Genomic DNA, 14,273 nt, shown 5'->3' on the forward strand with positions numbered 1-14,273 from the left:
AGTGAACAAAATCACTCAATATGCTTTTGACTAAAATGATACAGTAAAACCCACAGGCAATCAAGACAGTTTAGCAGGACTAGCCAGCTATGTATGCAAGAGCCATGCTATTTGTCCTCTTAACCAATGATGTGGTCACATAACTGTAACAGATTAGTGAATGGGTTACAGTATCTTTTCATGTGCTTTACTACTATTTTAACATAACTTTGACTCTTATACAGCACATTTCATGCCAAGATCAGAAAGCTCTAACAAAAGAGAGATCATTCACATTTTTCAGATGGAGAACTCTGGGACACAGATTAAGCATAACATTTTCAAATTGGTTTACATGATTTAGAAGCCTAAGTCTCACTGAAAGTCAGTGGGACTTGTCAATTGGCTAAGCCACTTTTTGAAAATTTTATCTCAAGTGACATGTCCAAGAGGACACAACTAGTCCTTGAGAGCCCACAGAACAGAACCCAGGCTTCCCAACGCAGTCTTGTACTGTAAACACTAGACAAGACGGCCTTATTTAATTACTTTTCACATGTACCAATGATACTTGATCATGCTTCCTGCAGTAAGAGTCTCCAGCAATGGCCCTGGCAGATGTAAACTGACATGTACACAAGGGAAATGACACAAAGGGTTTTGATGGCATTGTGTGAGGAATATCGTAACTAACAATTACAACAAGAAGATGTTGAACTGTTCAACTATTACAAATATGCCAAAGGCTAATTTTGCCTAACACCTCCTCTCCTCCCAAAGTCCCCCCCACCCCGCCCCAGAGACATTCCTTTCATACTATTAATCTGATTTCAGCATAAACAAGAACCATACATCTCTTGAGTGGATTGTAAGCTGTGCTGACTGTGTATCAAGTTACCTATAAGCAAGGACTGGATGCCACTGGGTGAACCCATGCAAACAAGAGGTTGTAAAGATTCCCAACACAAAACCTATAGCTCACTACAGATGACAACGAAAACTAGAGAGAAAAGACAAACAGTAATGCTACACCATTCAGCTTCAAGACGCATATTATTTATAGCACTGTCCACATACGGCTACTGCTAAATGTCAAATCAGCAGCCTTATCAGGTTATACTTTGGAACTAGTGGAGTCCACAGATCTGCACAACTATGCCATGTGACAAAAGGCAACTTCAGAAGCTATTGTAGACTTCTAGAGGAGAGGACTGAACTGTCATCTTCAGCAAGTAACACCTGGAATCTGAACCCCAGCAGAGTTTTAAAGAGCCTCCTCAGGCAACTGCGCAGAACTATATAGGAAAAGGATATTCATTAGTTCTGACAAGGACAAACTAACAAGAAGCTTAAGAGTAAGTGAATGATGTGCAGTCTCACTTCCAACCTGTGACAATGACAACTTGATTTAACTCTGACATTCTGCATACTGTGTGTAGTGGGAGAGGACAGTGGATTTTTGTGTAGGGCATGTCTACACTACAGACTTACGTCGACCTATGTTAGGTTGACTTACAGCCACTCTCAGCTCTGTGTAGTTTCCTGCTGGGAGCCCAGCTTCCCCCCCACTCCCAGCTGGGCTTTCTTGTCAATTTCACAGCTGCAATATGGAGCCCTGAAATTAACAAGACAGTCAACAGCAGATGTAAGTAAAGCAGTGTCTACACAGACACTGCCTTGCCCTAACTATATCGACATTTAGGGATCTGGGGCAAAAATTAGGGATTGGTCCTGCTTTGAGCAGGGGGTTGGACTAGATGACCTCCTGAGGTCCCTTCCAACTCTGATATTCTATGATTCTATGACATAAGCCCTACCTCTCGTGGAGTTATGTTGGTGTAGTAGGGCACTTACATCAGCAGGACAAGGCTATAGTGTGTACATGGACATAATTAGGGCAACATAAGCTGCTTATGTTAAACTAGCTATATAGTGTAGACCAGGCTAAGACTAATACTGAACTCCTGAAGTCGTATTAGCATGACAAAAAACTAGAACTGTCTACAAGTTTCCTTAGTAAAACATTAAGGACAACAAGGATTCTAGTAAATCAGCAGCAGTACTTGGTAACTGGTCAGTCCATAACCTAGAAACAGTGCACTTTCCTACAATGTTTCAAATCGAATTAGCGCAGCTCATTACATAGCTGAAAATCAGACTGCTTGTTTCAAAACAAACGGTTCTGAGTGCCAACAATTCCCATTTACTTCAGGAGGAGGAGCTGAGAGAGCCCAGAACCTTTTAAAGCAGGACAACAGTCTTTACTTGTAAGAAGTAGGATCTGCCGCCTTAAAGAACAAATTCATTGTTGCTTTTTTTTTAAATTTAAAAAAAAGCCTGATTCCAATTCCATAGCCATCTCATTTGTAAATATGACCAATGACTTGCACGTCTGCATAAATCTATATTGAATATTTTCTGCCTTTTATGAAATGTAGACTAGTTGGTTCTCATTTAGCCCAACAAAAATTTGTTTCTCTTTAAAGAATCTCTTCTAATAAAAAACCTTTCAAATAATTAAATATTATAAATATATTTTCCTGTTTTGGTTTGAAGGAAAAATAAATCTTGGTATCATTTCACTAACTTGTAAAATTTTGGAAATGTAAGTCCTCTTAAGGCTTTACCTTTATTGTTCTACCTCTGACTTCCAAGCCACTAGCTTCCTCTAATCCTGCTTTCCACTTGCTCTAATCCTACTTCTCCGAAGAAGGAACACCTGAATTATATTCTCATCATGCCTTAGTTCCGAGACATCTTTGGCCTATACTAGCAGTACAACGTAGGATTTCCATGGACACTAGCTGCTGCAGACTGCTTTTTTAAAATACACAGTACAGTCATTCAAAACAGTTAAACAGTGTAATGATCTGTAGACTCCCAAACCTATGAGATTTCAGCCACCTTTGAGTTGCATGCTGTAGCAGTACAGTCAGCATCTCTCAACAGATAATGCTGCAGAGATGGATCTAAATTCAGCAGTGATACTCCAAAATGTATGCTCCAAGCAAAGCCATTTCCCCTAGGCATTTCCAAAAGTGCTCTACAATTACTAGGCTTCAAATAGTCTTCAGACTCCTAGAAGATTTGAAAATCTTTTAAAGAAACCCACTTATTTTTAATAGGATATACTTTAATTCTGTAAATTCTCTATATTAACCCTAAAATTTAACTGAAAAACACTTTAACATTCACTGCTAAAAACAGGTTTTCTTTTTTTCTTTACTGATAAAGACGCTTAGAGGCTCAGGTCCAGCTTCCATTGTAACGAATGGCAAAACTTGCATTGACTTCAATGGTGCAGGAATGGGTTCTTAGTGCGGCTACCGCTACATTTCTTTTCAAAAAGGTGAGTTGAAACACTAACAGAATTTTTTAAGATCATAAATCATTAATACAACAAATTGGTAAACTTCAAAATTGCAAATACAGCACATTTTAAAACTAAATATTTAAAATTATTTCCTTTTACTTACCTCTCATGATCTAAGTTCATGGTTGTTACTCTCTCTTCTGGAAGAGCCAAATAATATAACACACACCCAAAGCAGAGAAAGAAATCTGATGCCCCACGCTGCTTTAGGTATGAGATCCAACTCTTGCAGGAGGAACACAGAACCCTAAACTCTGGTTTTAGCAGGTTAAAATCCCACTCCCATTTACTTAAAATGTATTTGTAATTTTGCAATTGTAAAGATTACAAATATACTCAGTTAAACAATTTGGGAGTTTAATCAATTTTTAATAATTTCAGTTTATGTAACAAATTATATTAATCTTAATAGCTGTAGATTATTTTAAACACAAACATATTTAGTGGAGAGAACAGAAAGATGATCCATCTTTTTCAAAAGTAAAATTTGGTTCCTAATCTAAAATGAGGTTGGTTACCCCCTTTTTTAAAAAAAATTCTTGTTTCCATAGAAAAATGTATTTTTTAAAAAGCTTTTCTCCCCAAAAATAATTACTAGCCAGTCCTCTGATATATACTATGACCATACAGCAGACAACTGGTCACTAAATTTTTTTGGGGAGATAAATATTTTATTATAAACAGACACCTGACCCAACAGATCATAAAATAGAATTTTTTTAGCAGTCTGTCCTCTACAGAATATATTTCTCTCTCTTTGATGCAACATAATTCAATTCCCGAATTCCCAAATGTGGGTTGTTTTTTTTTGGGTTTTTTTTTTTTTTTAAAGCCTATCTTTCTACAGACAGAAGAAAAAAATTTAACCAATTGGGTGGTAGGGTAGGAATTATTTTGAATTTTTTTGGTCCCCCCCACCAAATAGGCAGACCATCTTCTTGTCTTCTCCACTAAATGCGGTTTTTTACTATTGGTCATGAGACTTCGAATTGTGTACATTTTATATATTAAAATAAAAACCTGCCCAAGTTAAAGTATTTAGATTTGATAACGTCCCTATATTTGCACTACAATGTATGTAAGAATAATAAATACTTGTGCTGTAATTTAACCAAAGGTATCTGCTGCTGTTGAAACTCCTCAAACTGCAGCCAAATATCATATGCACTGGTCACCCAGTGACTATCATCCTAGGCATTGTGTACGATTGGGCATATGATGTACTTACATTTTCTGTATAATTTTGTATATCTGACTATTCCATAATAATGGCCAGAAGAGATTTAAATTTTAAACATACATGCAGTATTTTAATTTGTCACCCACATGCTTTGTTCCTCTATTCTGGAAAAAACAAACACTTGTAAAAATAAGATCTTGGTCTAGCCTGTAGGTAACGTTTGAATAATCTGTCTAATGATAATCCCCAATGTGGTATGGAATAGATGCCAATTCTAGCTGTTTCTCATGACATTTACATAGGGAAGTAGGCTTGGCATGTCAGTAAAGATTCTCATGTCACAACACAAGATTGAACTATTCAGCAGAACATCAAATGCAAATTCCCCCCTCTGCAGCATTATCTCATGCGTCACCAATTACTGCCATGCCTAAATCTAGCATCATGCCAGCACATTAAGACAATAGGTACTGTATGCAGTGTTCACTGGACCAGAAGAACAGAAATAAGAAGGGGGAAAAGGAAACCCTAAAGAAATTAAAAAAGGCAGACCGTGCAATACAAACCAGATCATGGCTGCTTAGCTAATATGGGCCAACTGCTGCGGAAGAAAAATGTCGAACACCCCAAGTTGTGTAAATTTCTGTAAACATCTAAACACGCACACAGACACACACAACACCAACCTACATAGGATGCAAATATATATTGATCCTTTGCTAACACTACAGTTTAAAAAATGCACACTAAAGGGATGAAACTTCAGAGTCAATTTTAGTTTCTTCAGGGAAAAAGCTATCTGAAAAGTGCTAATCTTTAATAAAAATTGAGCCTAAATCAGATCACCAGTAAGCTTCCCTTTTTCCTCCCCCACCCGAATCACAGGTTTCATGCCACTAAGACTATAGATGAATTTGCATCTAAGCACTAATGTTAAATGCTAAACCTCCAGGAGAAATTTAGGCAGCGTAAGAAGAAATGTTACTGTACATCTGAGACTAGCAAGTGATACTGTGCAAAGTTAAAAGATTCAGAAGCTTAAAAGAAAAGCTACCCAAAAATTGAACCTTTCCCCATTCTACAGTTTGATATTATTAATTGCCATACCTAATTCAACAAAGTAAAATAACATTTTTAAAAACTACACAGGAATGTTGTTTTATGTGAAATAGTTTTTTGGGCAGATTTTATCATTATTGAAGCATATCAATTAAAATTCAGTTCTCTTCACTGCTAATGGTAGTTCTAACATTTATTAAATTGTTATACACGCTAGTTGGTCATCTGACTATTCAGGAAATGTAAGCTAAAAGGATCAAAATACATTTTACTCCTGTTTCATTAGGTTCACAAAAATAAACTAACTTCTCAACAAAATTTAATATTTAGCAAACTAACTTGCCATAAATAATGTATTATTTCAAATAGTTTCTCAAATATCAAGCTGAACTATTTTTACAGTAACCTAGATTATAAAAAGTACTATTTAAAGACTGAAGCCCAGGCCCACTTAACATTAATGCAGGACATGCAAGCATCTTAGAAAAGAATATCCCTGAACTGCTATTTACACACTAGTGCCTGGTCCTGTCAAATTTAACTGCATTCACATCAACTCCCATCCGATCACTGTCTAATATGCTGGTGGGCCGACGGTGATGATATGTGTATCTTACCGATTCTATTGGCTTGTCTAGAGATGCCTGTTCAATCTCCAAGTGTCCTTCTTCATATTGATCAAAGTGATTACCCTGCAAAAGAAGAATATTTTTTGTTATTTCTCTATGGTAATCAAGACATTTCCCAAAACTATGCAATTCCCACTCTCATAATATAAATTGAGCCCCAAACTCATACTAGACAGCAAAAGAAATCAACTGATTAAATAAGACTCAAATAATTAGGACGTAAAAATGACAGTCCGATGTAATCCCAGCTATGCTGGACTGATGACCTTCATAAACTAGGAAGGTTTCAGAATGCCAGATAACTATTTAAACTGACACCACATGCTACTTTTAGTAAAGTAAGTGAAAATGCTGATCCTAAGAAACACTGGGTTGGAAGAAATAACGTAGGATAAAAATCACAGTAAAATTAAAATGACTCTTACATACAACAGATACAGTCCACATAGGCCACAGATGGAATGCATCACTGAAATCTGCGACTGGATGAGTCTAAACTGCTTGAAATTGGATCTCAGCAAAAACAAAATTATACACATTGTTTCAAATAGAAAATAGAAGCAGAAAACCATCTCCAGTATTTGATGGGGAGTTACTTCAGAAACCTGACATTGGTCATAGTCAAAAGGCTGCAAGATTTTGTTCTCTAAAGCAAGTCATCAGATTAAAGCCACATCTCTTCTCTTGTGCATCCAACCACCATGATAGCTGCCCTTTTTGACAGAGTCGCACTGGTACAATGTACCTTAAGGGCTACCAAAGAGGCTGATTTGTTGCCTGCAGATTAATCAGAATGACAGCTCAATTGCCAGGGGTTGGCAGAAGGGCTTCTCTGCCTACCTACCATTTCCTCCTCTGCGTTGCCTGCCAAGACATGGATAAAGTGTAACGTTTTGGTTATAAAGGGACATGGCCAATTTGAAATCTAGCCAATTTCAAAACAACTTCCCTGCCAATTTGAGGCCTTTCAACTATATTTTCCTATAGTTAAAAATGTCCTTCTACCTGCAGCTGTGTGAAAGGCCCATAAGAACATGGGAAACACTGACTATGCAGAGAGTGTTTGCAAATACACTACTCAAATAAGATGAAAAAGAAAAATACTAGTCGAATGTCAGTTGCAATAACCCCAGCTGTTACCTATTAATTATAAAAAAAGTTAAATCAAACTGAAGTGTAATTTTTAAGATGACTGTTACCCATTAATATCTGAAGCTTTTAATGGACAGGGTCTTCTTGAACTCCTAGACAACTAAATACTCATTGCCTGAAATGTTACAGTGCTTTTGGAGCTCAGAGTTGGCAAGAGTAGAAGCAGCACTGTTCATCTCTTTCCCTCCACACCCCTGGAGTTGGTGGAATACCCTTTCTATTGACTTTGGTTTATTTTGGGGGGGTGGGGGGGAGGATCAACTTCTTAATCTGATTTTTATGTCCAAAACCCTTCAATGTGCCACATTAAACTGATGTTTTTATTGTGTCTAGAATCAGTCACAGACATCAAATATCGTAACATTAAATCTTTAATGGAAGTACACACATTTAATTATACCATAAACAATAATTTACACCCATTGTTTCATGTTCTCTGTGTGTATAAATCTCCCCCCTGTATTTTCCACTGAACGCATCCGATGAAGTGAGCTGTAGCTCACGAAAGCTTATGCTCAAATAAATTTGTTAGTCTCTAAGGTGCCACAAGTCCTCCTGTTCTTTTTGCGAATACAGACTAACACGGCTGCTACTCTGAAACATAACTGACATTTATGGCAACCTGGTAAAAAGGAAACATTAAACTGACCAAATTTTATCTGAATTCTTTCCATATCTTGTGTGGACTCAAGCTGTATCACAAAGGATGCTCTTCCTATTTCATAGTGCCAATTAATTACCTCTTATTAAAGTGTCACTGTAAATGAGCTCTAAATCACAAAATAAAGGCTGTATATAAAAAGCAATGTTATTCCACTCATAGCAACCAAGTCCTAATCCCAAACTTCCTCTTATAACATTAATCTGAAAATCTAGAGTGACATCATGACCCCAATAAAGCAATAACAAAATTCCCATAAACTACAACAGCTTAAGATTCCACACCTTGAGTCAAATATTCCTGAACCCATCTGATGAAATGTCCTACCATCCAACTCTTTCTTATCCCTTCTCCTGTCTGGCATTTTCATAGACATAGACTTTAAGGCCAGAAGGGACCTCCTGCACACTGGGGGCATAGAACCTCACCCACTCACTCCTGCATAATGCCCCTAACCTCTGACTGAGTTACTGAAGTCCTCAAATCATGATTTAAAGACTCCAAGTTACAGAGAACCCTCCATTTACTCTAGTTTAAACTTGCGAGTGACCATGCCTATGCTGCAGAAGAAAGTGAAAAACTCCCAGGGTCTCTGCCAATCTGCCCTGGGGGGAAATTCTCTCCTGACCCCAAATATGGCGATCAGTTAGACCTCATCATTTTTTTTTTTTGTAGTTGGGATTGTGTTGTACAACACTTTGCATTTATCAACAGATGAATTTCATCTGCCATTTTTGGACTTAATTATCTTAAGGAGTACTTGTGTCACCTTAGAGACAGTCTCTAAGGTGCCACAAGTACTCCTTTTCTTTTTGCAGATACAGACTAACAGGGCTGCTACTCTGACACTCAACTATCTTAGTAATTTTTCATTGTCTGCAAACTTTGCCCCATGTTGCTTACCCCCTTTTTCAGATCATTTATAACGATGTTGTCATGAGATAAGAGGGAAGATCCTTTCATGGATTGAGAACTGGTTAAAAGACAGGGAACAAAGGGTAGGAATAAATGGTAAATTTTCAGAATGGAGAGGGGTAACTAGTGGTGTTCCCCAAGGGTCAGTCCTAGGACCATTCCTATTCAACTTCTTTATAAATGATCTGGAGAAAGGGGTAAACAGTGAGGCGGCAAAGTTTGCAGATGATACTAAACTGCTCAACATAGTTTAGACCAAAGCAGACTGTGAAGAACTTCAAAAAAATCTCACAAAACTAAGTGATTGGGCAACAAAATGACAAATGAAATTTAATGTGGATAAATGTAAAGTAATGCACATTGGAAAAAATAACCCCAACTATGCATACAATATGATGGAGGCTAATTTAGCTACAACTAATCAGGAGAAAAATATTGGCAACATCATGGATAGTTCTCTGAAGATGTCCACAGTGTGCAGCGGCAGTCAAAAAACCCAACAGAATGTTGAGAATCATTAAAAAAGGGATAGAGAATAAGACGGAGAATATCTTATTGCCCTTGTATAAATCCATGGTACACTCACATCTTGAATACTGCATACAGATGTGGACTCCTCAACTCAAAACAGATGTACTGGCATTAGAAAAGGTTCAGAAAAGGGCAACAAAAATTATTAGGGGTTTGGAATGGGTCCCATATGAGGAGAGATTAAAGAGGCTAGGACTTTTCAGCTTGGAAAAGAGGAGACGAAGGGGGGATATGATAGAGGTATATAACTCATGAGGGGTGTGGAGAAAGTGAATAAGGAAAAGTTATTTACTTGTTCCCATAATATAAGAACTAGGGGCCACCAAATGAAATTAATGGGCAGCAGGTTTAAAACAAACAAAAGGACGTTCTTCTTCACTCAGTGCACAGTCAACCTGTGGAACTCCTTGCCTGAGGAGGTTGTGAAGGCTAGGACTATAGCAGGGTTTAAAAGAGAACTGGATAAATTCATGGAGGTTAAGCCCATTAATGGCTATTAGCCAGGATGGGTAAGGAATGGTGTCCCTAGCCTCTGTTTGTCAGAGGGTGGAGATGGATGGCAGGAGAGAGATCACTGGATCATTACCTATTAGGTTCACTCTCTCTGGGGCACCTGGTATTGGCCACTGTCGGTAGACAGGATACTGGGCTGGATGGACCTTTGGTCTGACCCAGTATGGCCACTCTTATGTTGAACAGCACTGGTCCCAGTACAGATCCTTAAGGGACCCTGCTATTGACCTCTCTTTGTTGTGAAAACTGACCATTCATTCCTATCCTTTGTTTCCTATATTTTAAGCAGTTACAGATCCATGATAGGATCGGCCATGACTGCATGCTTTGCTTAAGAGCCTTTGGTGTGTGATCTTGTCAATAGCTTTTTGAAAGTCCAAGTACACTGCTCCAATATCCACTGGATCACTCTTATTCACGTTTGACTCTCTCAAAGAACTCTAATAGATTGGTGAGGCATTATTTCCCTTTACGAAAGCCGTGCTGACTCTTCCTCAGTGTGTCCTCTTCAAAGGTTCATCACATCATTCAAGTGTCCTCACATCATTCAAGCATCTGATATTTCTGTTCTTTACTGTCGTTTCAACCAATTTGCATGGTACAGATGTTAGACTTACTGGCCTGCAATTGCCAGGATTGCCCTTGGAGCCTTTTTAAAAAACAGGCATTACATTAACTACCCTCCATTGAACTGGTATAAAGACTGATTTAAGGGACAGGTTACATACCACTGAATGCATCTGATGAAGTGAGCTGTAGCTCACGAAAGCTTATGCTCAAATATATTTGTTAGTCTCTAAGGTGCCACAAGTACTCCTTTTCTTCACACCAGTTAGGAGTTCTGCAATTTCATACAAATTCCTTCAGGACTCTTGGGTGAATACCATCTGTCCTGGTGACTTATTACTGCTTAATTGATCAATTTGTTCCAAAACCTTCTCAATCTGTGACTGTTCCTCAGATCTGTCACCTAAAAAGAATGGCTCAGGTGTAGGAATCTCCTTTACATCCATTACTGCTTTAGGTCCTGGTTCACCAAGGTATTTAGGCACATACTTAGTTTTAGCACAAGTAGTCCTACTGACTTTTGTGGGACTAGGCACCAAGGTGAATGGATTTAAATCACCGATTTCAATCATAACTTAAATCAGCAGGAGGAAACCTTGATTTTAAACAAGGTATTTCAGAAGTTTATAGTTATTTTCTCAAAGAGATGTTCATTCTAATTCATTGTTGGTAACCATTAAAACATGCTGATTTGCAACTAAATATAGGCTTTACACTCGTGCTTCTTTTTGATAATTAAAAGGATATACTATGTCTATATACTCTATTAATGGTTACACAGCCTGACACTTATTCAGATTCTTGTTTATGTTAAATCTTATTTACTAGATTTTTAAAATTTTTTTACTTGTGATTTGCATCAAGCTTAATTTGGATGGAAATTCAATTTCAATTAAAAATGCACAAAAACAGCATTTAAAAAACTTTATTAGTGAAATAAACCTACCTTAAATGTGCTAGAACATAAGAAAAAAAGCTTATAAAAAGTTCATCAAAACACATTTTACTTCTAAAATTAAGGCAGCATTGTCTACAGTCAGTGAACTGAACCAGTTGGTTTTGGTCACCATGTCCTTCAAGGTGTAAAAAGTGGTTGATCTCACCCTCCCACACCTAAGTTTTCTGCATAGATTGGAAGTGGAAAACAAACTATTGCTTTTTCATCTCCAGTTGGTTTCTTAACTCTGAATGAACGAGCCATTGAAATGAACTAGCTGAATACACTGAAAAGAAGAAAATACGTTCTCTGCACCTGCAGAAGAGGCCACTGCTGTCAAAAGCTAGTTTAGCACTTCAAACTCTGGTTCCAGGTGCTTAGCCAGTGACTTCCAGCAGTTCAGTGGTTGACTCTCTTTAAAACTTGGCAACAAAACAGGTACTAAATATTATTCTTATTTCACTTAAATATTAGGCCTTAACATAGGCTGTCATAATTTCACATTTAATTTTAAATAGGTTCATTAAAAACAACTAATATTTAATGACAGGTTTCAGAGTAACAGCAGCATTAGTCTGTATTCGCAAAAAGAAAAGGAGTATTTGTGGCACCTTAGAGACTAACCAATTTATTTGAGCATAAGCTTTCGATGAAGTGAGCTGTAGCTCACAAAAGCTTATGCTCAAATAAATTGGTTAGACTCTAAGGTGCCACAAGTACTCCTTTTCTTTTTGCTAATATTTAATGTAAATTTAAAAATCAGATATTTTTACCCACTCTCCTAGGCTCGTGCACAAGGTACCTTGCTGAACTGGGGCCTTAACTTCGGAGTCTCTTCACCCTACCTGAAGTCAACATCCATGTGACTTGTGTTGTAGTGTGACCAACATTTTTCCCCAGGTATTCTCCCTCCAGTCACTTCAGAGCTAGCATCCTTGCAACTTCAACCTCATTTCCTCATCAGTCAGAACACTCAGGTAAATGTGAGCTCTGGAGCTGAATGATGACTAAATGCCAGCTAAATGGGGAAATTTAAATCTGACAAAAGGAATTTGATGTTTTGCTTTCACAGCCTGCATCATCATTCCTTTTTGTTATGGATTTCTCACTTATACCCCTAATTGTTGCCCTTCTGTGTACTCTTTCCAACTGGAATATCTTTGCTGAGATGGGAAGACCAGAACTGTACACAGCATTCAAGGTGTGGGCGCTACAGTGTTTGATATTTTCCAGCTTATTACCAATCCCTTTCCTTATGTTCTATAAATTGCAATGGCTTGCCTGCACAGTAATCAGCAGAAAAAAAACCTTTCCTTGAAGGAAGGGGGGGAAAAAGAAAGCCTCACCAGGCTCATCATCACTATTTTCTAAATTGCCCGGGAGATGAACATATGATTGGCACTCTATAAACCTACTACAGAATCTCTGTGGCTGGAGAGCAGAAAAAGAACACTGCAAAAGAAAAGGTTTCTATTTTAAAAAACAGAATCCAAAAAAACTTAGTAAAATTAATGTATCCCAGCGAACATTTTAAATGGAGGTTAACTATCGATTAGTCCAACAGAAATAAACCTCAAACTGCCATGGACGCATTCCTACCACATGTTTTTGGATGCCAAAATGATAAATCAGCAACCACCAAAAGGCTAATATTCACACAGAGTTTTCAGCCAGACTTGTTACTCCACCTAACACTTAGGGCTTGGCTACACTTGCGAGTTACAGCGCAATAAAGGAGCCCCGGGCACACTAGCTCACTACCCGTCCACACTGGCAAGGCACGTAGAGCGCTCTGACTCCGCAGCTACAGCGCTGCTGGTTCTCCACCTCGGCGAGTGGAATAACGTTTGCTGCGCCCCCGCTGGAGCGCTGCGATGCCAGTGTGAACGAGGTGTTGCATTACTGCGCTGTGATCAGCCTCCAGAAACATCCCATAATCCCCTTAAGTCAAGTGGCCACTCTTGTCATTGTTTTTGAATCGCTGCAAGGAATGCGGATATGCCCTTTGAAAGGTCCATTTCTGACAGCCCGCTGCTTATCTGCTCCAAGACAAAGCAAGTTATTAGTGTGAAATGCCGTGTGAGAGAGAGAGGTGGGGGGGGGGGGTCCTGCTGCTGTCTGAACTTACAAGACAGCATGCTGACATGCTCTCCCACCACATACATACAAAACACATTCCCTGTCACTCCACCCCACCCACCCCATTTGAAAAGCACATTGCAATCACTTGCATGCTGGGATAGCTGCCCACAATGCACCGCTCCCAATGCTGCTGCAAGTGCCACAAATGTGGCCACGCCTGTGCGCTTGAAGCTGTCAGTGTGGGCAGACTGCAGCGCTTTCCCTACTGCGCTCTCCAAAGGCTGGTTTAACTCAAAGCGCTCTACATCTCTACATGGAATCTCCTTCCTTAGACGTTTTTAAGGTCAGGCTTGACCAAGCCCTGGCTGGGATGATTTAGTTGGGGATTGGTCCTGCTTTGAGCAGGGGGTTGGACTGGAACCTCCTGTGGTCCCTTCCAACCCTGATATTCTATGATTCTACATCTGCAAGTGTAGCCATGTCCTTAACCACGCCTATTTATTGCCTCTGAAAAAATCCAATTAAATAATGTTGCAAAATGGGGGGTGTGTCGGATACATTCACATCATGACCCCTGTTAATCTCCTATTGCAATTAACCACGTGAGAGACCAAATCTGACAAAAAGAAAAGGAGCACTTCACTGGAGCATCGGATGAAGTGAGCTGTAGCTCACGAAAGCTTATGCTCAAATAA

General features: G+C 38.7%; 1 protein-coding gene across 1 annotated transcript in view; it reads right to left on the reverse strand.

The window, feature by feature from the left end:
• The window catches only part of GPATCH8 (G-patch domain containing 8), a 79,405-nt gene that overhangs the window by 43,528 nt on the left and 21,604 nt on the right, over positions 1 to 14,273 (reverse strand). The window contains 1 exon segment of the mRNA XM_037887153.2: positions 6,209 to 6,283. Coding sequence (XP_037743081.1) covers positions 6,209 to 6,283 — 75 coding nt within the window.

The sequence above is a fragment of the Chelonia mydas genome, chromosome 27 (genome assembly GCF_015237465.2).
Source record: "Chelonia mydas isolate rCheMyd1 chromosome 27, rCheMyd1.pri.v2, whole genome shotgun sequence".
NCBI lineage: Eukaryota > Metazoa > Chordata > Testudines > Cheloniidae > Chelonia > Chelonia mydas.